Source organism: Tarenaya hassleriana, unplaced genomic scaffold (genome assembly GCF_000463585.1).
Source record: "Tarenaya hassleriana unplaced genomic scaffold, ASM46358v1 Cleome1, whole genome shotgun sequence".
Taxonomy (NCBI): domain Eukaryota; kingdom Viridiplantae; phylum Streptophyta; class Magnoliopsida; order Brassicales; family Cleomaceae; genus Tarenaya; species Tarenaya hassleriana.
The window spans coordinates 2,163,684-2,186,167 of NW_010960187.1; the positions used below are offsets into that span (position 1 = coordinate 2,163,684).

A 22,484-nucleotide genomic window follows, 5' to 3' on the forward strand; every position below is an offset into this window, starting at 1 on the left:
GCATTCTGTCAATCAAATTGCGGAGACGTGAGTCCAAACGTTCTCGGCGCATTTTGCATTGACACTGGGCTGCCTTGTGATTTCAATCACAGTACCTGCAACGGGAAGAATGAATTGTGCTATGGCCGTGGCCCAGGGTATGCTATAACGCTTGACGCATTTCCCTTACCATCATTACCCTCTCTCTGCAACGTATGTTCTTATCGGATCTTATTGTTTTTTGGGCCAGATACCCTGATGAATTCGAGAGCACACGTATAATTGGAGAAAGGCAGTTCAAAAAGGCTTCGGAACTTTTTAACAAAGCAACAGAGCAGCTGAAGGGAAGGATCGGGTATCAGCACGCGTATGTGGATTTCTCGAAACTGGAAGTCTCGGTTTCTAAACCGGGTGGCTTTGAAACTGTCAAGACATGCCCGGCTGCAATGGGTTTCGGCTTTGCTGCAGGAACTACTGATGGACCCGGAGCTTTCGATTTCAGACAAGGAGATGACAAGGTAGTAATAATACTCTTAGCATGCTTCAACTATTCTCACATTTCCCTCTAGCTTCTCTAGTTTTTCGAATCCTTGGCGAAAACCTGCTCGATGTGTTTTGAAGGGAAATGCTTTCTGGAAGTTAGTGAGGAATGTTCTGAGAACTCCGGGACCCGAACAGGTCGAATGCCAGAAACCGAAGCCCATCCTGCTCGATACCGGAGAAATGAAGATACCTTATGACTGGGCAGTAAGTGTGATCAAACCCCGTTTTTCGCCAGAGCCGATAAAATTGAACATAACATTTTCTAATGGCTCGTTTCTTGTGCATTGCAGCCCTCGATTCTTCCGGTTCAGATACTACGCATTGGCCAGTTCGTCATCCTCAGTGTCCCAGGAGGTAGCAGATGAGGCTCTCTCCCTTTCTTTAACGATCCTTAAACCCTAATTCTAAACCTGTTATTCTCTGCAGAATTCACAACAATGGCGGGAAGGCGTCTCCGAGAGGCTGTGAGATCGGTTCTCGCCTCCTCGGCCAGCAAGGAGTTCGGAAACAACGTCCATATCGTCATAGCAGGTCTGACAAACACTTACTCTCAGTACGTTACCACCTTCGAGGAGTATGAAGTTCAAAGATACGAGGTTAGTTTCAAAACTCGTAACTTAAGTTATGTTTTTTCTATTATTTTTGTACTTGGGATAATGGATACTATCCGGTTTATGAATAACCAAACCGAATATGCATCCTATTGCGTTTCCGGTTCTTGAAATCGGATTTCTATCCACCATAAAAAAATTTAATTCCAACTAAAACTAATTGATTGATACAGATACCATTTCGATTGCTGTTTTTTCTTACAATATATGTCTACAGGGAGCCTCGACGCTGTACGGACCGCACACACTCAGCGCCTACATCCAAGAATTCAAGAAACTAGCCACGGCGCTGGTCAACGGTCAAACCATCGAGTCGGGCCCGCAACCGCCTGACCTGCTGAGCAAGCAGATAAGCCTGCTGGCACCGGTCGTGGTGGATGTCACCCCGCTCGGCGTGAGCTTCGGCGACGTGAAATCTGATGTGGCCCCGAACTCGAGGTTCGCCCGGGGCGGTGGGGCGCAAGTGAACGTGACGTTCTGGTCGGCATGTCCGAGGAACGACCTGATGACGGAGGGCTCGTTCGCTTTGGTCGAGAGGCTAATCGACGGCGGCGGAGGGAGGTGGCTCCCGGTCTACGACGACGATGACTTGTGTCTCAAGTTCAAGTGGTCGAGGCCGACGAGACTGAGTCCCGAGAGCTACGGGAGGATAGAGTGGCGGATCCCCGACTCGGCCTCGGCCGGGGTTTATCGGATACGGCACTTCGGAGCTTCCAAGTCTCTTCTCGGTTCCATTACTACGTTCTCTGGCACTTCCAGTGCTTTTGCAGTTGTATGACTATGAGTTGGAAGATACTACTACTAAAATGATATATTTATTGGAAAAAAAAGAAAAGAAAAAGGAAATTAAAAAAAGGGACTGTGCCACGTGGGCTATACATACATCTGCGTGTGTGTGTGTGTGTAAATGCGTTGGTGCAATGCCTTAGCGAGATTTCAACTATTAAAGGGTAACCCACCCACCTATCTACTAAGCATCCAATCAGATTGATCATTTGTGCTTATCCAACTCAAGTTGCTTCCTTTATTCTATTTAAATAAAATGTTTGAATATTCGTCATATTTATATATATATATATATATTATATTCGGATTGGCCCGTAATCTACACTAATATTTCAATTGTTTCTATTTTATAATTTATTTTGAACTTTTTTTAACTCCCCAATTTCCAAGGCACCCCCATAGATATGCATTAGTATTAGGGAATTTGAATTCATTAGCAATTACGTATCTGTCGACACGGCATTACCCAAAACAGGTCTATAAAAAAAATGCCATTAATGATGTATTCAAGTCAAAATCACATGCTTTCCCATATTAGAATAGAACGTATATTATACAGAAAGCCAATATAAGGAAAATCTAAAATTGTTGCACTCTCTATATCATTTTGCTTCTATATTTTGGCCTCCAGTAGACAGACAAGATGGCCTCTCGCTAAGTGTAACAGTCCTATTCCACGTGGCGCTAGTTTACTGGCTCTCTTCTGTCACGATTTCTGGGCCGCGAAACAGGGGATCAGATCCGTTGTCTCGTTCCCATGGGCCATAGTGTGTGCGCATATATAAAGCGCAGGGAACGTGGAAAAATGCTTTTGCAGGTGAGGGACGGCATTTACTTGCAGAGGCCAAATTGCGTTGGTTGCAACACTCTCCTCCCTATTCCCGAGAATCTCTCGGCTTCCTCGTCCTGAGTGATTTCGATCTCGATTTCGAAAACCCTAGGAATCCTACCTTCTCTCTCTGTTTTCTTTTTGTTGGATCGGAGATGGTCGCCGATAGCAAGGCCAAATCCGACCTCTCCTTGGCCGGAACTTTCGCCAGCAGCGCCTTCGCCGCCTGCTTCGCCGAGGTAATCGCCGGATGCTTCTCCTTTTCTTTTTTATTTTTCCGAAGGATGTTCTGCTATTGCGTGTTTGTCCGAGAAATGTACGCCCGCAATCCGGAATCTGCAGTATAAGTTTCTGTTTCCTGGACGAGAAAATGGATCGGAAATTTTCACAGCAGATGAATTTCGTTTAGAACTTGGTGAAGCGAATTTTGATTGGGATGAGTTGAAGCTCAGACCTAGTTGATCTGTCCTGCTCTGGCTCCTGTGTTTTGTGTCGCATCGTCGCTAGAACTTTGGATGTTCTGTATTAGTCGTCCACATTCATCTGGTGAATAGATTTCGATGCAAGTGGTGCGATTTTGGGGTCAAGAGCAATTTAGTCAGGTGGATCCGAGGAAAAGAGTGAGCTATGTGTTTGTCTTGCAGCATTTTCGGCTGTTCTTTTGTCCGTGAGAAACATCGGATTTAAGCATTTGCCTATTTTGGTTATAGACGCAATTCGAGTGTGCAAACTGAAAGTTTTGAATTTTTCTGACAGAACCAACAAATAATTCTTTGAACAGGATATTTATTACTGATCATGCTTCTTTGGATCGTCCAAAACTCTTAAGCATTGCTATTGAAGGAATATGAGACACTAAACTTGAAAACTTGCAATTCTGTTCAGGATTTACTTGTAGCTCGTTGTGTATAGGGCTCACAATGTTTTGAAGTTTCTTGTTCTCTTAAAAACTGGACCAGATATGTACGATTCCGTTGGACACTGCTAAAGTTAGGCTTCAGCTCCAAAAGTCAGCCGTAGCTGGAGATGTTTCAACTTTGCCCAAATACCGTGGATTGTTAGGAACGGTTGGTACCATAGCAAGGGAGGAAGGGTTTGCTTCTCTATGGAAAGGTATCGTACCTGGACTGCATCGTCAATGCCTCTTCGGAGGTCTAAGGATTGGGATGTATGAGCCGGTGGGTTTCAAGTCTTTTACTCGTATGCTCTGAGACATGCAAATTCAACATCTTCCTACTGACTTCCAAAATCTTAACCTTTTGTATTCTCTCCAGGTTAAGAACTTTTATGTCGGAAGTGACTTCGTAGGTGATGTTCCCCTCAGCAAGAAAATACTTGCTGCTCTAACAACAGGTAAGTGTAAGGGTAGGATAGATCATCTATCTTAGAGAATCTTGGGAAATACACATCTTCAGATCTATGCTTCCTGCCTCTAGTTTGGTTAACACCGGTTTTCTTTAACTATCAGGTGCTTTGGGTATCATGGTAGCAAATCCAACTGATCTCGTAAAAGTTAGACTCCAGGCTGAGGGAAAACTACCTCCTGGTGTGCCGAGGCGGTACACTGGATCGCTGAATGCGTATTCAACAATTGTGAAACAGGTTGTCTATCCCACCATTGAAATAGAGGTTTGTTTGTATGTAATGCTTAGTGCCTGTTTCATTCACATCTTTATATCTGATTAACAGGAAGGAGTCAGAGCTCTTTGGACCGGTATTGGTCCTAACGTAGCAAGAAATGCCATCATCAATGCTGCTGAACTAGCAAGCTATGATCAAGTGAAAGAGGTACCGAAAAAATTCATTCTCTGCTTTTTCTTGTTTACCCGAGTAAGGAACCTGAATTTCGTCCATGTTTTTGTTCAGACAATCCTGAAAATTCCAGGATTCACTGACAACGTTGTCACACACCTTCTCTCTGGACTCGGGGCAGGATTCTTCGCTGTCTGCATTGGTTCCCCTGTCGACGTGGTACAGTATCCATACTCGGCAGTTAGCCTTTGTACACTCTGATTGCCTTTCTGGCTGATTTTCTCGTCTTGGATCATTTTCTTTTGGCAGGTGAAGTCGAGGATGATGGGAGATTCTGCTTACAAAAGCACTCTCGACTGTTTCGTCAAGACACTGAAGAACGACGTATGTTACCGTTCTCCTTAAGCTTGATTCCTCTGAGAATCCTTAGCTCCGAAACACTGTCCCTTCTAAACACTGTGTATTTCGTACTTTACCTCTCGCAGGGCCCTCTTGCCTTTTACAAGGGTTTCATCCCTAATTTTGGACGCCTCGGGTCGTGGAACGTGATCATGTTCTTAACTCTCGAACAGGTTTGTGAATTCATATATTCAAACCTCTGTTCCCTCCCTCTCTCTCTACCCTCATTTTGGTTCTTTGATCTTTTCTGATCCAGGCGAAGAAGTATGTCCGGAATCTGGAATCATCATCCTAGACTCGAAAAACAAATTTTCGTTAAGAGAATAAACTACATTCGCCCCGATTGAGAGGAGAAAGTCGGGTGAAGGATTGTTTCTGAAGGTTATAGAACCTTTTGCCTTTTCCAGCAAAACTGTGAAATAAATTGGGTCCGAGTAGAGTAACATTTATGTACTACTCTATCAAAACATATATACTTCGAAAGCAAGAGAAGAGAAAAACCCTTCCTTTTTGTTTCTCACAAAATCAAAAACAGAATAAAAAACAAACAAGAAGCCATGGAAACAAAAGAAACGAGAGAAAAGAAACACAAGACAGGAGGGATCATCAGCTGAGTTTCTTCTTCTTCTCCAGACCCCATCTCCGGATTCTTTCAACAAACTGGATGTCGAGCCTAAGGTACACCTCCCTTGATTTCTCATAGATTAACAGAATCAATCCATCTATCCGATCCTCGTATCGCTCATAGAACGCAGGAATCGTCATAACCACTAGAAGAGCTGCAAAAAAAGAAAACACCATAAGAGACTTTTGTCTGAAACCAAACACCATTGATAGATTGATAGATAGATAGAGATTAGTAGTAGTAATTACCGGAGTGGCAGAGGGTAGGGAAATCGGTGAGGCGGCCGAGAAAGGAGATTAGAAACAGAGAGATGGCTACTCGGAGAAACAACTTGGAGTCCCTGCCCAAGGCAATGTCCTGCCAAACACACAACAGCTTGTTCACATGAACCTGTAAGAATTCGGAAGCTTCCTTCGCCATTTCCTCCGTTAGATGCAACTCTGGCAGCGGCGGAGCTGGCCTGTCCACCCCCACCACAAAGCAACGAACACAACCAAAAAAAAAAAATACAAAGATCAGATATTTGTCCGATCTCAGAAAACTCTAAGAATCTGAAAACAAAAAGCAACACATTGGGCAGTCAAGATTCTCATATCCCCTGCCCAAGTTAAAAGTGATTGGATTTGGATCCTTTTTCCAGAATTTAAAATGGCTCTGGCTAATTATTTCCATATAAAATTACCCTAAGATTTTCTAATCACATTCACCATGGATTCAACAAGTTTCAGAAACGTACTCCGAAACAACATGTGTATATATATATATATGTATATGTGTTTGTGTGTATGCCTAAGTCCTACAAAAAAAGAAATGTTTTTTTTTCGGTGGGGGGATTGTACCTGTTGAGAATGGATGCAGATTTGGACCAAAGGAAGAGAATAGTGAGGAGGAGGAGGAGAACACTGGAGGAGAGAGACAAGAAGGTGTAACCGCATCTCTCAAACACCAACCATGACGCCATTGTCACTGTAACTATCCCCGCACTTACGTTCCTCTTCCTCCACATTATCACATCCGCAGCTGTTCATCCAAACAAACATAAAAAGGGTTTTCAACTTCACCAATCGAGGAGATTCCTCTGTGGTTATGATGCGGTTTCACTTACCAACGCCTCCTCCGAGAATCTGGTGCACACTTCTCTGTCTGTTGAACAACCTGTCTGAAGAAGAAGATGAACCCATTCTCCAGAAACTTGGATTCAGATGATGTCAGATCCCTTATAAGTTATAACCCAGAAACCGAATCCATGCGAGCTGCAGAGAAAAATCAAAAGGGTTGGAGAAAGGCAGAGACTTGGATTCGAATCTGATCAGATCCCTCAAAACCCAGATTGATGTCTATTTCTCGATGATCAGAAGGTGAGAGAGCGAAAAAGAGATGGGATTTCAAGTTGGCAATTTTCCTTTTGAATATTAATAATTCAATGGGTTGGTCTGTTCAAAAAAGCAGGATGGATGTCTGTTGTCCTCTCAATGTCTCGAATTCCAGCCTAAAAGCCTTACTTTTCTTCCCCCCCAACCCCAGGGGTATAAATTAAATCTCCTGAATACATTACAATAAATAGTTTAATTAATTCGACTTTTTAATATCAATTTAAAATTATATAATAATTTGTAAATCTATGCTGCTATATGTATATTTTTTAAAATTTCAGTGATACACATCAACTGATTTTTAAGCTTTTAAAAGTCTATCAAAAGGAAATATTCATGGATTAACAAAAATTACTATATTTATATGTTTGGTATTCAATTTCTTAAAATTTATATAATTGAAACCGAAGGATCTTAATATTTGTGAGTTGGAGGCTACAAAAGAAAAGTCTACCACAAATAAAAATGAGGATAAAAGTTTCATAAAAGAAGATATTTATAGACAAAAAAAATCGAGAAAGAATTGAAAGAGTAAAACATATGATGGCCGCATTTTTGCATTAGTTTACACAAAAACATCTCAATTTATAGGATACTTACCTCTGATTAATATTTATAAAATATAAGTAATAAAAGTAATAAATATATTTCCAATAAAATTTTTAAATTTGTGAGGAATTATTCATTCTCATTATTTTTACACAAAATTATGTGGATCCCACCATTACAATTTGCATTAAGATAGAAAAAAAAAAGTTTGCATTATCACATACAACACAGCTTTCAGATTCCATTTGTACCTTCAGCAATAAAGACAGTTATTTGAAAGATTGCTCAAATCTTTTAACAATGGCATTAAATCTTAAATCAGATTTCTTGTGTTCGTGAAAAAAAAAAGTAATCAAGGAACCCAGTGAAAAAAAAATTTTAATCAAAACGACAAGAATCAGAGAGAGATTCATCAGCGAAGCAGATCATAATGGTTTCTACCACTGTAAAGAAGCCTAACAGCGTTCTTGGCCTTTCCTTTACCCCAACCTCTCCTGAACTCTGCTCCATACTCTGCAATGGGGATAAAACCCGACCCGAATCCTCCCTTCCCGTGCTGCCCGTTCGTCGGTTCCGAAAAACATACAAAAACGACGGAAAAAACCTGTCATGAACTGACTATGACGGAACAACGAGGATGTTTTTTTTAGGATGTGAAAGTTCTTTTAGCTCTGATACAATGTGACAATGTGTAGAGCTAACTCTGATGAAGAGTTTTTCCTGACCCGAGATCAGAAACCAAGTCGGTGTTGATGGAAATGCAATCTTGGCTCGTAAAGTTTCAACCTTGAGAGCCGGGGAATTCGGTATATCGAGTATGAATTCATCAATTAGATCGTGTCAAAACAACAAGGGAGAGGAGGGTGTTTAGTATTTACCTCGTGCTCGGGTATGTAGACGATAATGGGCTGCTTACATAGCTTGGAAAGAACCTGTTGAAAATCAAAAACCCTAACATGAGCAAGAAATCAATGGCAAAAGCTGAAGAAACTATAAAAGGATTCTCAGAACTCACAAGTAGCTCGGACTCGCCTCCCCAGAAATCCTGTCTTCTAATCCTCTGGCAATAACTGAAAGAAAAATTCTCCATGACAAGCAATATAAACAAGTAATCTAACCATATACCGAATGGCAATGTACCGGTCGAGACAGTCCTATGAATTATCACTCACCGTTTCAGAGATTCATCCACTGTGATCGCCACTACGGCTTCTTCATACTTCTCTCTTTCCTTCGCATCATCACACATGACCTCCTTCACAGCCATTCGCAACTCATCTGCATAAGAACTTAGAAAATATGTAAAGCTTTTCGGCTCAGAAGATCATTTAAACTGATAGACAAAACCTATTCAGCTGGATAGGAATATCGCAAACTCATCGGGACGGATCAAACAAATCCAGAAACTGATAGCTGAAAGAAATCCTAGCAAACTAAACACAGCCAAATTCTCTGAAACTTCAAAGCCACAGAATTCACATTTGATGCACAAACATAAAGGTATAAGCCTGTATAAATGAATAGAATCACCTGCGTCATCTCTCTCTTGACGTGGGTTTAGCCTAAGACCCTTGTTGAAGGCCATACCTTTCACCTGCAATCATTGGATATGACATCTCTTAATGGACAAACGCATCGAGCGAACGAAAAATGAACGAGCAAAGAGCAGAAAATTATGCAGTACCAATGCACGAAACAGACAACGTCCATCCCCTGTAACTCTGTCCACCGAGTAATGCTCAGCCTTCTTCGCCGCCGGCGATCGGTTTCTGCCGAGAAACACGAAAGTACCGTGAGAGAGAACAAACCCATTTCTGTGAATTCAGCGTGAGTTCTGAGAGTGCTAGGGTTTAGGGTTTTGACGAAACCAGGAGCTACAACAGAACGAAAACGAAGACCCACAATGGCGTTCCGATTCTCGCGAAGAATGCGTAGCTGTTCCCGGTGGTTGCCCCAAAGAACGAAGCGGAAAGGGGAGAGGATGGAATTGAACCTGACACAGAAGGCGTAGGCGAAGATACAAGCTCGAATCGAGCAAACCCGTTTCTCAGCTGCTCAAGAATGCTATCTGCAGAAGGAAGAAAAAGCGATTACGGACGCCAACGAATTCACATTTGTGTCGGGAAAACCCTTGTTCGAACCCAGAATTTACACTATCGTGATCGGTATAAACGAAATCCTGAGAAGAAATTAGAGCAAAGAAACGAGAGAGATGGAGTACTACTGTCAGAAGGTTTGTTGTCCTCCATGGAATCTCTTGTCCGCAAAAAGGATAAGGGGAGAGAAAACAAAAACTCCGATTGAAGAGGAGAACCGAAGGGGAGCTACAAGATTAACGAATACCTAGAAAGACGAGGAACAGATGATTTCATAGACCCAGGTTCGAATCCACGCAAAGGAGAGGTTTTTCCCAAAAAAAATATTTTTTTTTGGAGAAAGCATTTTGCAGATAACCAATGAACAGAATCACACCACCTGCACATAACCTAACCCCAACAAATCCATTTTGACAAAAATTTTAATCAATCTTTTTTTGTATTCATATTCTTGTATGAACACCCATCAATGATGTGCGTTGTTGGGTTAATTTATATTATAAAAGGTAAACACTTGGGGAAAAAAACACATTTTCAAAGCGAATCATCTGATGCCTCATAAATGAAGTTGCAAAGTAATGTGCTTTTGATTCAATGAACTTTAAATCACATTATTCATATTTTAGATACATTTATTTTTGCATGAGAAAATGGGAAATAGAGAACATAACATTTAGTAGGGAAAATTCTTTTTAATTACAAAAAATAGTGTCACACGTGCGAGTCATGGACTGCACACGTGTCAGGGAGTAGGACTGTTCCAAGGACTCTCTCGTAAAAAGCTAGCGAGTCATAAGCGCCCAAGTAGTTGCCCAATCTGCATAAGAATCATCGAAACTCTTCGACTCGAAATCCACGCGCTCACACTCGCAACAATCAAATCTCTCTCTCTCTCTCCGTTCTAACGAAAGCCCAACCACGATATCATCGATGGCCTCTCTCCGCTCCTTCATCTCCTTCTGAATTCATCCGCCTGTATCGATCTTCTTCTCGGATCTATCTTTCTCTTCGTTTCAGGTGAGATTACATGAGCTGGGTTTTGTTTTTCTCTGATGAAAGTTCCGATTTTTAACCATTTCGGATGGGATTGAGATTTTGAGAAATGGGATGCGCTTGTTTGGATGCCGAGAAAATGGGGAGGGGGGGGGATAGATCTTTTGTGCCCTGCAATCTGATTACTCGTGTGCTGACTGTTGAATTCGTTAATCAGTTACTAGTTTTTTTAAGAACGACGAACAGAAATCTAATGTGTTTCGATTTCATGCTGCTTTACTGTCTAACACTGAGAATTGTTTTGTGTTTCTTTTTTTTCTGTCCCGTCGGATTTGTGCATTCAGAGGTTTTTTTTCTCACGTGATTCTGGAGTGTTTCCCTCCGACCGATTGAAGCATTGAAGCTCATCTATTCAATAAATGGCTTCGATATCACATTCATCAGTGGCTTTGGGAGGAAGCTCTGCTTCAGATTTTCTGCGAAGCTCTAGCAATGGAGTTAGTGGGATACCATTGAAAACACTAGGTAGGGCAAGGTTTTTTCCGAGGAGGAGGGATTTAGCCATAACGGCTCGGCTCCGTAAAATCAAGAAATTCGAGTACCCGTGGCCGGAAAATCCTGACCCGAATGTGGAAGGTGGAATCTTGACATACCTTTCGACTTTCAAGCCATTGAAAGATAGGCCAAAGATGGTCACCTTGGGATTTGAGAAACCGCTCGTTGAGTTGGAGAAGAAGATTGTTGATGTACGGACTCTCACTGGTTTTCAGAATTAATAATTACCAGTGAAGTTGGATTCTTGATCGAGTTATTATTATGATGCAGGTGAGGAAGATGGCAGATGAAACTGGTTTGGACTTCACTGATCAGATTATCTCATTGGAGAACAAGTACAGACAGGTAGAACTCATAAGTTCCAGCTCCGAATGATTCTTATTACATGAACTTAAATGTCATTGCAAGTTCTGTCCTTGAAAAAGCTCCATGTGGAGTGGATTGTTGATTTCCAAGTTCGATGATGATCTTATTGTAATCATTAACAGAACTGAGAACACTTGTTTGATTTGGTGAATTTGCTATTTTCAGGCAATCAAAGACCTTTACACACATTTGACTCCAATACAACGAGTGCACATTGCCCGCCACCCCAACCGCCCCACTTTCCTCGATCATATATTCAACATCACGGATAAGGTCAGGTTTCTCATAAGGGCCGGTCTTCTTCTTTTAGTTGGTGTGAATTCTTGTTTACAATTCTTGCATTTGTGTAACAGTTTGTTGAGCTTCATGGAGACCGGGCAGGGTATGATGACCCGGCTATAGTGACGGGTATCGGCACAATAGACGGGAAAAGATACATGTTTATAGGCCACCAGAAGGGTAGAAATACCAAAGAAAACATCGAACGTAACTTTGGGATGCCTACTCCTCACGGGTAACGTATTTAGTCAATACCGGTGGTGGCAAATTCAAAGAGGACATTCAGAATTTTGATTTTCATATGTTTTTAATTTAACAAAACAGCTATAGGAAGGCGTTACGGATGATGTACTATGCAGACCACCATGGTTTCCCCATTGTTACGTTCATCGACACTCCTGGAGCATATGCAGATCTCAAATCCGAGGAACTTGGCCAGGTAATGGAAGTGCTCTCTACCATTTTTTTCAGATTCTGGCAAGACAGAGATCAACTTGGGCGCAAATAGCAGCTTTGTCTGAGCAACGAACACCGTCTCTCGTAAGTGAATTCATCTCTGTTCCTAAACCCTGTCTGAATTGTTCAATCCATCCAATCACAAAACCTTTACCACAGACGGAATTTGCAGGATCTTTGATGAACTCTTCTGCTGTTTTTTTCATGTAGGATGGTCGGCGATACAGGAGAAAAAAAAAAGCTTCATTGAGCTGTTCTTGATTTAGTGGTGGTAAGTTTTTTTTTTTTTTTGGGCAGAAAAAAATGCAGAAACCCTAGACAGCGGGCACCAACCAAAGCCATTTCCTTTCAGCTTTATCTGCATTGGATCAAAAGCTTTTTGAGGGCTTGTCTTCTTCTAGATCCATTTGTGTATCTTATTTCGGTCTCGTTTTCTGTTTGTTTTTTTGCTTTTAAATCCGTTCTCTGGAACCTCCGTATTACATTATGCGACGTATTTTGCTGTCGTTTTGATGTCTCCAGCGATTTGGTCGTTTTATATTTACAGTTCTGCCATTGCAAAAAAACTTGTCTATATAATTTACTCTGCATTTTTCCCAAAGGAAGACTGTAAATACACACGTGCATTAATGTGTGTATATGTAGGAACAAAACGCATGTTTTTTTACCGTTTTGCCATTATGAAGTGTAGGGTGAAGCTATTGCCAACAATCTGAGGACAATGTTTGGTCTGAAAGTACCGATACTTTCCATTGTTATCGGGGAAGGTGGTTCTGGTGGTGCCCTAGCCATCGGCTGTGCTAACAAAATGCTGATGCTTGAGAATGCGGTATTTTACGTCGCCAGGTAAACTTTCGAGTTTCTGAGTGTTATTATCCTTTCTCCCCTGAAGATACAATGATATGGTAGCCCGATACAGACTGTTTATTCCCGGGTTTTTGTCTTTACAGTCCAGAGGCATGCGCCGCAATCTTGTGGAAAGACTCCAAGTCTGCTCCCGAGGTCTGTCCACCGTTCTTGATCCCGAGAATTACATTTTCCTACCCTTTTTAACCGATCTTGTAAGGTTGAAGTTACAGAGGACGAAATTCTTCTATGCAGGCAGCGGAAAAGCTTAGAATTACTTCCAGGGAACTGGTCAAGCTCCAAGTAGCCGATGGAATCATACCTGTAAGCAATCCTACTCACAAACTATGTTCATTAAGCCTTTAGGCCCACCTCTCTGTGACAATGGATTATTTGATAACTCCCATGGATTTGTGCACAGGAACCACTTGGAGGTGCCCATGCTGATCCGTCTTGGACCTCACAACAGATAAAGATTGCTATTAACGAGAACATGGACGTACGTTCAGATGAATATTGAATGTGTTGTCCCAACTCGGGGTTTCGTGGGGAGTGGAAAAGTTTCTGACTTTGGTCGTAGGTTTGCAGGAATTCTCAAAGATGAGCGGAGAGGAGCTGCTGAAGCGTCGGATGCTGAAGTACCGGAAGATCGGAGTGTTCGTGGAGGGTACTCCCGTTGAACCCAAGAGGAAATTCAACATGAAGAAGAAAGATGTGGTGTCCACTAACCGGGAGCTGGCAGACGAGGTCGAGAAGCTAAAGGAGCAGATTCTGAAAGCAAAGGAGGCATCACCATCATCATCGGAGGAAGAGCCTTCGCCTGAAGTCCTTGAAGAAATGATTGAGAAACTCAAATCCGAGGTTGACGATGAGTACGCTGAGGCTGTAAAAGCGATGGGTTTGGAGGAAAGACTGACAACTCTTCGCCAAGAGTTCTCGAAAGCAAATTCCGAGGAGCATCTGATGCACCCGGTGATGATCGACAAGATTGCTAAGCTCAAAGAAGAGTTCAACAATGGTTTGGCCGCTGCCCCCAACTATGAGAGCCTGAGATCTAAGCACACCATGCTAAGGGACTTGTCCAGAGCCAAATCTCTCTCGGAAGCAGCTTCATTGAAGAAGGAGATCTACAAGAAATTCCAGGAAGTTGTGGACCGACCCGAGAACCTAGAAAAAGTCGAAGGGATCAAAGCTGAGATTGCTAGCTTAGGCGTTTCAAGCTTCGACGAATTGTCCGATGAACTGAAGGAAAAGGTCACGAAGACGAGAGCAGATATCGAGTGTGAGATGATGGGTGTGTTGAAATCAATGGGTTTGGAGTTCGCGGCCGTGAATTCAGACCTGACTGAGCAGGCATTGGACCCAAGCGAAAACCTTCAAGACAAGGTTGAAAAGCTGAACCAAGAGATCACCGAGAAGATCGACGAAGTGGTGAGGACGCCAGACATCAAGAACATGGTCGAGTTGCTGAAATTAGAGGTCGCAAAGGCAGGAAGAACGCCCGGAGACGTTAACGCGAGGCAGAAGATCGAGGCATTGGAGCAGCAGATCAAGCAGAGGATCTCGGAGGCTCTGAGATCATCCGGGCTGACGGAGAAGCAAGAGGAGATCGAGAGAGAGATCTCTGCAGCTCGTGAACGTGCAGAATCAAACGGAAGCTTCAGAGGAAACGATCATGGAGATGGGTCGGTATCAGATTCAGATTCTGGCAAGACAGAGATCAACTTGGGCGCAAATAGCAGCTTTGTCTGAGCAACGAACACCGTCTCTCGTAAGTGAATTCATCTCTGTTCCTAAACCCTGTCTGAATTGTTCAATCCATCCAATCACAAAACCTTTACCACAGACGGAATTTGCAGGATCTTTGATGAACTCTTCTGCTGTTTTTTTCATGTAGGATGGTCGGCGATACAGGAGAAAAAAAAAAGCTTCATTGAGCTGTTCTTGATTTAGTGGTGGTAAGTTTTTTTTTTTTTTTGGGCAGAAAAAAATGCAGAAACCCTAGACAGCGGGCACCAACCAAAGCCATTTCCTTTCAGCTTTATCTGCATTGGATCAAAAGCTTTTTGAGGGCTTGTCTTCTTCTAGATCCATTTGTGTATCTTATTTCGGTCTCGTTTTCTGTTTGTTTTTTTGCTTTTAAATCCGTTCTCTGGAACCTCCGTATTACATTATGCGACGTATTTTGCTGTCGTTTTGATGTCTCCAGCGATTTGGTCGTTTTATATTTACAGTTCTGCCATTGCAAAAAAACTTGTCTATATAATTTACTCTGCATTTTTCCCAAAGGAAGACTGTAAATACACACGTGCATTAATGTGTGTATATGTAGGAACAAAACGCATGTTTTTTTACCGTTTTGCCATTATGAAGAGCATTTACAAAAACTGTAGGCCTATTAGTTTAGGCCCGTAATTATACGGTCCACATTTTATTATTATCTTTCGTCGCGTATGTGTATAATTTATGTCGGCCTAGTTAGTAATCTGTTTGAGCATCAATGCTGTTGACAGTTGCTATTAATGAACATTGACTACCGGTTCAGAATTATGAATTATACTATAGATTTAGCAGGTTTTGTATAAAATGAAATTAAGGGCATTTAAATAATTTATCGTGGTCCAATCTTGGTAAATAATTTTATATGATTTAATTTAGTTTTTGCTCTGCATGGGCTTTTCTCCTTTGATTCCTCGCTCCCCCGGCTTACCACGTCATCACTTACGTATATAGGCGGAGTCTCCAGCTGAACTAGAGGGTTTTTAATAGTGCGTGTTATAGAGATTAACAATATTGGGATGGAACACGTAGACATGCGCATGCATGCATGCATACAAATACAACAAAATCTATTACATTATGTTAGATGTTGAATAGAGACCCGCGGTCTTATTCAGATGTAACAAGCTTAGTCACTATCGAATGTCAAATTAATTAAATTCCATGGAGAATATACATAGAAACTATAATTTTAATTAATGTAAAAATAGACAGACTTGATGAGTAGACATTCGCATCATACACATATAAACGTTAAACAATGCCACGATTCTTGTATATTTGAAATATGTTTCAAAACTTTTAACTATGTTATAGTAATAGCTAAATATTACTTCAAAATAATTTGATTATTTGTTTTATATTGCACAGATAAAAAAAGAAAAAAAAAAACAAAAAGAACCTCATAGCAGGAAATATAAAGAAAATTTTAAAAGCAAAAAGCCGATTTTTTTTCAAAAAAGGATTAGAAAAAAAGCGCAAAGAAAGCGAAATGTGATGAAAAAGCCAATGGCTTAGCGAGGAGACATCGTCGAGCTGTCACTTGCCTTATGTTTGCTAATGTTCCCTCGAAAATTATCAAACTAAAAATATATATAAAAAAAATGATACATTTCTTTTCCAAAATTGCGCCAAAAAAATACGTTTTAAAAAATCATCCCAAAAAAATTAATTTCATTTTTAAAAAATTAGATTAATTTATTTTGCTTAGTTAGTTTGTGTGAAATATAAATATATACCAGTATATATATATTATTTAAAAATCAGGTAAAAAGAAGAAAAAAAGAGAGAGGTTTTAAAATAAACCAAGTAGCCAAACAGGATCTTAGTAATACGGTGGTGGGGACTCTGAGAGAGTTTGGGGCGTAACAGTCATTTTACAAGCGAGCGCCCCTAGACTCGATACTAGTAACAACGGAACTAGCGAAAATTGGAATTCCAAAATCTGACCCTCAATTTTTCCTTTATTCTGTTTCTCTCCCCTTCTTTTATAAATTGCTCCCCTGCTCTCACTCTCCCGACTCCCGAGTCTCCTCTCCCGTGATCTTTCTCTCCAGTTTCTTTTCTCTCACTACCCTTTGAACCAAACGTCTCTCTCGCTCGCTCGCGATCGTTCGGCATTTTCTGGGAATTCTCTCTCTTGAATCCCGGTGGTGAGAATATGAGCAAGGGGTGGTGTCGACGCCGTCGTCGGTTATGAATCCTACCCCGCCGCCGCAGCCCCGCCGTACTTTGTCCTCCTGCGACCAACACCCAGGTGAGCATTTTACTGGATTCTGTCCCTCTTGCCTCTTCGATCGTCTTTCTGTCTTAGAAACCGCCGCTGCTCCGTCGTCGTCGTCGGCTTCCAGGAAACCGCCGTTGTCCGCCGCCGTTCTCAGGGCCATCTTCAACAAGCCCTCCTCCTCGGGAACCGCCGCGGGTGTTGGTAACAGTCGGTGGGTCAGACCCGGGTTGTTCCCGGAGCTCCGGAGGACGAAGTCGTTCTCGGCGACGAAGAACGAAGGGTTTTCGGCTGCATTCGAGCCGCAGAGGAGATCCTGCGACGTTAGGGTTCGTAATACTCTCCCGTCACTCTGCAACGAGGACAACGGACGTAATTCTCAGACGAAATCGGGAGAGACCAGTGGTTGCACCGACGGCGCCGGCTCCAGTGGCGAGGTTGAGGCCGAACGCGGAAATTCCAGCGTGAGATCGCTGGTTTTTGACGAAAAAACAGAGAGTGGAGCTGAGCACGAAGAACAGGATGATTATTGTGGGAATCTGAACGAACCCAGAGATTCAATCAAAATTCTCGGAGGAGAGGAGGAACAAGCGGGTAAAGCTCGAGAAGGGAAAACGAAGCAGGTGAAGGAGCATATGGAGTTCAATTCGGAGAAGAAGAAGCCAAATAGGGAGTTCAAGGAAATCACGGGAACTTTTTGGTCCGCCGCGTCGGTCTTCGGCAAGAAATTGCAGAAATGGAGGCAAAAGCAGAAGCTCAAAAAGGACAGTAATGGACGCCGCGGAGGATCGGCGGCGCTGTCGGTAGAGAAACCCATCGGGAAACAGCTCAGAGATACTCAGTCGGAAATCTCTGATCACGGGTACGGTCGGAGATCCTGCGACACGGATCCACGGTTCTCTCTCGACGCTCGGAGAATCTCCGTCGACGCAGGTAGAGTTTCGGTGGACGACCATCGCTACTCGTTTGACGAGCCACGCGCGTCATGGGACGGATACCTGATCGGGAGAGTCACCGCTCCGCCGCGGATGCCGTCCATGTTATCCGTCGTAGAGGATTCTCCGGTACGCAATCACGTCATCCGACCAGATGCTCAGATCCCGGCGGAAGAGCCGCCGGAGATGGACGAAAATGCCCCTGGTGGGACTGCACAGACACAGGAGTACTACTCGGTCTCATCCTCCATGCGGCGGAAGAGCATCGACCGATCAAGCTCCATCAGGAAGACGGTCGTGCCAGAAGTCGACGAAGTTAAACCAATCTCAAACGCAAAGGTCTCACCTTTCCAAGACAGAGAGCTGAAAGGCTTGTACTCACGTTCACTTTCACATCCCCATTCCCATTCGCAGTCGAATTCTTTGATAGACGATTGTTCAGCCGAGAACTTTGATGAAAATGCGGACGACACGAAGGCGGGAAGGAGATCTAGGCGATGGAGATGGAACATATTTGGGATAATCCACAGGAAGAACGAGAAAAAACACAAAGAGGAAGAAGAAGAAGGGGAGCAATTCGGCAGCAGGGGAAGAAGAACTCTGACGGAAAGAACGTTATCGGGGTCGTGGAACGTGGAGACGAGAAAAGGGTTTGATCCGAGGATGATGAGGAGCAATAGTAGTGTGAGTTGGAGAAATTCTGAAAACATCGCTAGAGGCGGAGGAGGAAGAGGATGGTTCGGCCGGAGCAATGTGGATGGTTACATCAACGGCAAGATTGCTACAAGTGGCATGAAGTTGCAGTGAGAAATTCTCAAAGATTCAATCTTTTGCTGATAGATTATGAATTGATACGATATGATCTTCAAGATTCAATCTTTTGGTTGATGATTCGATCTTGGGGGGGTTTGTCTTGTTCCGCTGTGTTCATTCTTGTTCTTATTGATGTTTGAGCTCTTCGGTGAATGTCTTTTGTCTCCATTTTCTCAAGATTTTGATAATATCGGATTCTATGATTGATCAGATCATCCGAAAATCTCGGGTTAATGCCTCTTTTCATTTTAATCATTCGTAGATTGCTTTTCTTTGCCCCCTTTATGTTTTTTTTTTCTCAAGTGAAAAAACAAAGCTCCCATCATCACTCCATTTGCAATCTCAAAGTCAAAAAGGGACAGAAACAAACAATATTTAGAAAAAGGAGAAGAATGACGACCTTTAATACCATAAAAGAGATGAAAACAAAAGCTTGTTATTTAGATAAAACTTGAACAGTTGCAGGAGACATGAACAAAGGTACTTGTATATATACACACATAAACAAGCAAATACTTCCAAACCAAATCTAAACAGACCAAACAATACAAGATTCAGAACATCATCGTATCTTGAAACCCTTTTGGCTGCATCAAAGTGCCCGACCAACAGCTTTCTTGTACTTGTAGCGCTTAGCTATCCAGAGATAGACCAAGAAGTTGAGGAAACTGAGAACGGCAAGCAGGTAGAAGAAGTAATCGAGATGGCCATTGTTCAAGTTATCCGGAATCCAACCCTGTTTCCCGTTCTTTCTCGTGATCTTTGTCACGACCGTAACCAGAACCGTGCTCAGGTAGTTCCCTAGGGCGACGGTGGTCAACGACAGCGCTGAACACAGGCTTCTCATGGCATCGGGAGCTTGATCGTAGAAAAACTCTAGCTGACCGATAAAGGTGAAAACTTCAGCACACCCGACAAGAAAATACTGAGGAACCTGCCAGAAAATGGACATCGGGATCTGTTTCTCGTCAAACGCATGGTGGGTTCTGACGTAATCGAGCCTGATGACCTCGAGGACTCCTGCAGTGATCATGGCGAAAATGGAGATCACGAGGCCGATTCCCATACGCTGAAGCTGAGTGAAGCCTCGTTCATGGCCCGTGTACTTTCTTGCAAACGGGACGATGACCTGATCGTAGACGGGAGTCCAGAAGAGAACGCTGACCGTGTCGAATAGGGAGAGAGAGGCAGAAGGGATCTCGAAGTGTTTGCCCATGTGTTGGTCCATCGTGTTGCCTTGGAGGACGAACATTGTGTTCATTTGGCTGTAGACTGTGGCAAAAACTATTCCCGAGGCCCATACCGGGAGAAGTCTGATTATGGATTTGAGTTCTTCGACTTGTGTGACTGTGCAGAGTCTCCACAGGTTTATTTGTCCATCTTTGATGCTGTCGGATTGAGTTTCCACCGCAGCTTTGTCGAAGAACCTGTGAACAAAAAAATACGAAGATGGGGTTAGAAATCTGAGAAATGTGAGTGAGGAAATGAATTTTCTGAAGCATCTTCTTGAATTTTCGGGTAAAACCATAGAGTATACGCACCGATTGGTTAAACCTTTATTGATTTGGTAAAGATCAAAACTCTCAGAAAAGCAAGAATTATAAACCCGAAATCCAGTTCTTCTTTTGAAAGGGAAAGATCCAGGAAAAAAGTCTGAAAATCTTATCGACTTCCCGGGGAATGGAGACATATGACCTCAAAACAAGAAGATCTATCTAAATAAAGATGGGAAAGCTTTTTCTTACTTTAGCTTGTCCGTGTGGGCGAGCTTCCGGCTACCCTTGATATTGCTCTCTTCATCTGCGGTTTCGTAGAGCAGAGACTTATCCTCTGGAACCTTCACACTCATCTTTCTGAAGGCCGCGACTATGACTTGAAAAATACGCGTCAATGGACTCCCCCCGGGTCTCTGAAGCCGGTAATAACGGCTTCCAGCAAAGAAAAAGATAACCGCAATGGCCATTGCCACCGCAGGAATACCGAAACCCCATCCCCAGCCCACGTTCATTTGGATCCAGACAAGAACGGTTGCAGCAATGAGAGCACCGACGTTAATGGAGAAGTAAAACCAGTTGAAGAAAGAGCTCTTCTTCTTCTTCTCGGCCTCGTCATTCTCATCAAACTGGTCTGCTCCAAAGGACGAGACACATGGCTTTATGCCACCTGTCCCTAGAGCAATCAGATATAGCGCAACAAAGCAGACGGCTACCTGACCCGAGGTCGGGTGACAAGTGTCGCCGGTGCAGTTGGATGGCCTGATTCCAGGAACCGAAGCTGATAATGTCAAAAGGGTCATGCCCTGCAAGAGAAGAAACCTAAGTCACATAAATGGAATAAATGACGACGAGTTGATACTAACGGGAAAAAACAGGTTTCTGAGCGGAAAAACTCACGGAGACGTAGATGAAAACGAAGATGGCAATGGTCCAATACCGACCAAGATAAGCATCAGCAAGAAATGCTCCAATCAAGGGAGTTATGTAACAAGTTCCCGACCAGTTCGTGACATTGTTCGCAGCCGTGGCATTGCCTTGATTCATACGCTTTTCGAGATAATTCACCAGGTTAGTACCCATCCCATAGTACGCCAATCTCTCACAGCATTCATTTCCTAAATGGATACACAGATCAATCATTTCCATATATGCAAGGGGTTTCCGCAAGGGAACGAGCGAAAAAAATACGTTTTCAGACGATAGAAAGTTACCTAGAATGAATCGACAAGCTTTCCAGTTGCCGGTTTTCTCCTTGTTTGCCGGGTTTTTGTTAATATCCACCGTTCCATCTTGCGTATAGACATCCTTCTCTTCCATTGTGATTTTCTATCTCCCAACCCAAAGCTTCAACTAAACTGTTGCAAGAAAAATTACAGTCGAATCCCAAACCAACCATCAAAGTGGCATCAGGAGAATCAATCAGACAATGTTTTCGATCAAACATGCATTTAAATTCCTCAAACTATGATCAAAATCGCTTCAAGAGAACCGAGCAGATAGATTGAAGAGAATTCAAGAAGCTATGAACTTGTATATATATACCAGAATATGATGATTGAACGAGAAATTTCCCCGAATTCTAACTTCACACGGAACTCTTACATGCCAGAATACGACGGATAAGGAAATTCATGATCTCGGATTCAGTTTTCGGGAAAAAGCAAGCAACATTCCGAAAAACCCAGATGAACATAACCGAAGATTTGTCGGTAAAATCAGAATTTTGTTCATCTAATCCAAAATAAGAAACACCAAGAGCAACACAATAAGAGATTCAGAGAATTAAGTCCAATGATGAAAACTTCAAGACAGATTTTGAGACAAACCCTTGTCGGAGACGGAAGTCGACGGAGACCGCCGGAGAAATCGACGTCGGAGAAGGTGACGAGAAGATTATGAGAAGAGAGTCGCAGTGGATTTAGAGGAAAATACATGCGTACACTCCGTTCAACTTTATATGCTTTGAATTAAAAGAGTGTGCGCTTTTCTTTGAAATTTTCGATATGATCCTCTAACTTTTATTATTTATAGTTTAGGTCCAAAACTTTTTGTGCTGTCTTTTTTCCATCCGATTTCGATGTGAAACCTAAATTAGAGATATCAAAGGACTCTACGTTTTTTGGACTCAATTATTGGCTTTATATATCAGAAAAAACAAACAAGACAAAGTGTGAAACCAAAGTTTGGTCCAAAAAGAAAA

General features: G+C 42.5%; 7 protein-coding genes and 1 long non-coding RNA gene across 10 annotated transcripts in view; 5 read left to right on the plus strand and 3 right to left on the minus strand.

Moving 5' to 3' along the window:
- Positions 1-2,011, plus strand: part of LOC104805725 (neutral ceramidase) — a 4,438-nt gene extending 2,427 nt beyond the window's left edge. The window contains exons 5-10 of the mRNA XM_010530387.1: positions 1-137; positions 230-497; positions 601-726; positions 813-876; positions 949-1,118; positions 1,351-2,011. Coding sequence (XP_010528689.1) covers positions 1-137; positions 230-497; positions 601-726; positions 813-876; positions 949-1,118; positions 1,351-1,911 — 1,326 coding nt within the window. The 3' untranslated portion in view covers positions 1,912-2,011. The remainder of the gene's footprint in view (positions 138-229; positions 498-600; positions 727-812; positions 877-948; positions 1,119-1,350) is intronic.
- Positions 2,012-2,722: 711 nt separating this feature from the next.
- Positions 2,723-5,410, plus strand: LOC104805744 (mitochondrial uncoupling protein 1). The gene is made up of 9 exons (XM_010530412.2): positions 2,723-2,987; positions 3,708-3,926; positions 4,023-4,101; positions 4,217-4,350; positions 4,438-4,536; positions 4,615-4,719; positions 4,810-4,884; positions 4,986-5,072; positions 5,156-5,410. Exons 1-9 carry the CDS (start codon positions 2,904-2,906, stop codon positions 5,192-5,194), a joined length of 921 nt encoding a protein of 306 aa, XP_010528714.1. The 5' UTR covers positions 2,723-2,903; the 3' UTR covers positions 5,195-5,410.
- LOC104805737 (reticulon-like protein B12) lies at positions 5,282-6,994 on the minus strand. Its single transcript, XM_010530400.2, has 4 exons — positions 6,630-6,994; positions 6,364-6,544; positions 5,773-5,984; positions 5,282-5,678 (listed from the first exon to the last, which is right to left on the minus strand). Exons 1-4 carry the CDS (start codon positions 6,703-6,705, stop codon positions 5,506-5,508), a joined length of 642 nt encoding a protein of 213 aa, XP_010528702.1. The 5' UTR covers positions 6,706-6,994; the 3' UTR covers positions 5,282-5,505.
- A 639-nt stretch (positions 6,995-7,633) lies between these two features.
- On the minus strand, positions 7,634-9,778 carry LOC104805753 (OTU domain-containing protein At3g57810). Of its 3 annotated transcripts, XM_010530440.2 has the most exons (8): positions 9,668-9,772; positions 9,349-9,514; positions 9,131-9,215; positions 8,977-9,040; positions 8,619-8,724; positions 8,462-8,516; positions 8,325-8,378; positions 7,634-8,002 (listed from the first exon to the last, which is right to left on the minus strand). In XM_010530440.2, exons 1-8 carry the CDS (start codon positions 9,693-9,695, stop codon positions 7,859-7,861), a joined length of 702 nt encoding a protein of 233 aa, XP_010528742.1. In that variant the 5' UTR covers positions 9,696-9,772; the 3' UTR covers positions 7,634-7,858. The 3 variants fall into 3 exon arrangements, with proteins under 3 accessions (XP_010528742.1, XP_010528733.1, XP_010528725.1); XM_010530431.2 differs by having other exon boundaries at positions 8,325-8,516; positions 9,671-9,778; XM_010530423.2 differs by having other exon boundaries at positions 8,325-8,516; positions 9,668-9,773.
- A 580-nt stretch (positions 9,779-10,358) lies between these two features.
- On the plus strand, positions 10,359-15,241 carry LOC104805781 (acetyl-coenzyme A carboxylase carboxyl transferase subunit alpha, chloroplastic-like). Its single transcript, XM_010530458.2, has 12 exons — positions 10,359-10,559; positions 10,880-11,281; positions 11,361-11,435; positions 11,622-11,729; positions 11,810-11,970; positions 12,060-12,174; positions 12,883-13,037; positions 13,142-13,193; positions 13,293-13,361; positions 13,459-13,536; positions 13,626-14,808; positions 14,935-15,241. Exons 2-11 carry the CDS (start codon positions 10,955-10,957, stop codon positions 14,787-14,789), a joined length of 2,304 nt encoding a protein of 767 aa, XP_010528760.1. The 5' UTR covers positions 10,359-10,559; positions 10,880-10,954; the 3' UTR covers positions 14,790-14,808; positions 14,935-15,241.
- On the plus strand, positions 12,196-12,710 carry LOC104805774. The gene is made up of 2 exons (XR_770560.2): positions 12,196-12,275; positions 12,402-12,710. It is a non-coding gene; the product is annotated as an uncharacterized LOC104805774 (long non-coding RNA).
- Positions 15,242-16,981: 1,740 nt separating the features above from the next.
- Positions 16,982-19,003, plus strand: LOC104805788 (UPF0503 protein At3g09070, chloroplastic-like; the record flags this gene model as incomplete). Its single annotated transcript, XM_019201981.1, has 2 exons — positions 16,982-17,073; positions 17,168-19,003. Coding segments are annotated over 2 exons (1,707 nt in total), but the record flags the coding sequence as incomplete, so codon positions are not given.
- A 191-nt stretch (positions 19,004-19,194) lies between these two features.
- On the minus strand, positions 19,195-22,216 carry LOC104805799 (protein NRT1/ PTR FAMILY 8.1). The gene is made up of 5 exons (XM_010530480.2): positions 22,111-22,216; positions 21,496-21,639; positions 21,182-21,399; positions 20,534-21,087; positions 19,195-20,215 (listed from the first exon to the last, which is right to left on the minus strand). The coding sequence occupies exons 2-5, from the start codon at positions 21,599-21,601 to the stop codon at positions 19,381-19,383; spliced, it is 1,713 nt and encodes a 570-aa protein (XP_010528782.1). The 5' UTR covers positions 21,602-21,639; positions 22,111-22,216; the 3' UTR covers positions 19,195-19,380.
- Positions 22,217-22,484: the final 268 nt, after the last annotated feature.

Excerpts from the sequence above, each read along its gene's own strand:
- LOC104805744 (XM_010530412.2), top strand. The coding sequence starts at position 2,904 with ATGGTCGCCGATAGCAAGGCCAAATCCGACCTCTCCTTGGCCGGAACT. Across the intron at positions 4,537-4,614 it reads GCTATGATCAAGTGAAAGAG|ACAATCCTGAAAATTCCAGG; the intron begins GTACCGAAAAAA and ends GTTTTTGTTCAG. Across the intron at positions 4,720-4,809 it reads TTGGTTCCCCTGTCGACGTG|GTGAAGTCGAGGATGATGGG; the intron begins GTACAGTATCCA and ends TTCTTTTGGCAG.
- LOC104805799 (XM_010530480.2), bottom strand. The coding sequence starts at position 21,601 with ATGGAAGAGAAGGATGTCTATACGCAAGATGGAACGGTGGATATTAAC. Across the intron at positions 21,400-21,495 it reads AGCTTGTCGATTCATTCTAG|GAAATGAATGCTGTGAGAGA; the intron begins GTAACTTTCTAT and ends GTATCCATTTAG. Across the intron at positions 20,216-20,533 it reads GCCCACACGGACAAGCTAAA|GTTCTTCGACAAAGCTGCGG; the intron begins GTAAGAAAAAGC and ends TTTTGTTCACAG.
- LOC104805781 (XM_010530458.2), top strand. The coding sequence starts at position 10,955 with ATGGCTTCGATATCACATTCATCAGTGGCTTTGGGAGGAAGCTCTGCT. Across the intron at positions 11,971-12,059 it reads GGGATGCCTACTCCTCACGG|CTATAGGAAGGCGTTACGGA; the intron begins GTAACGTATTTA and ends TTAACAAAACAG. Across the intron at positions 12,175-12,882 it reads AATCCGAGGAACTTGGCCAG|GGTGAAGCTATTGCCAACAA; the intron begins GTAATGGAAGTG and ends TATGAAGTGTAG.
- LOC104805753 (XM_010530423.2), bottom strand. The coding sequence starts at position 9,695 with ATGGAGGACAACAAACCTTCTGACAGTA. Across the intron at positions 9,041-9,130 it reads GTTGTCTGTTTCGTGCATTG|GTGAAAGGTATGGCCTTCAA; the intron begins GTACTGCATAAT and ends CAATGATTGCAG. Across the intron at positions 8,517-8,618 it reads GTGGATGAATCTCTGAAACG|TTATTGCCAGAGGATTAGAA; the intron begins GTGAGTGATAAT and ends TTTTTCTTTCAG.
- LOC104805737 (XM_010530400.2), bottom strand. The coding sequence starts at position 6,705 with ATGGGTTCATCTTCTTCTTCAGACAGGTTGTTCAACAGACAGAGAAGT. Across the intron at positions 5,985-6,363 it reads TCTGCATCCATTCTCAACAG|GCCAGCTCCGCCGCTGCCAG; the intron begins GTACAATCCCCC and ends GGGGGTGGACAG. Across the intron at positions 5,679-5,772 it reads CCCTACCCTCTGCCACTCCG|CTCTTCTAGTGGTTATGACG; the intron begins GTAATTACTACT and ends CTTTTTTTGCAG.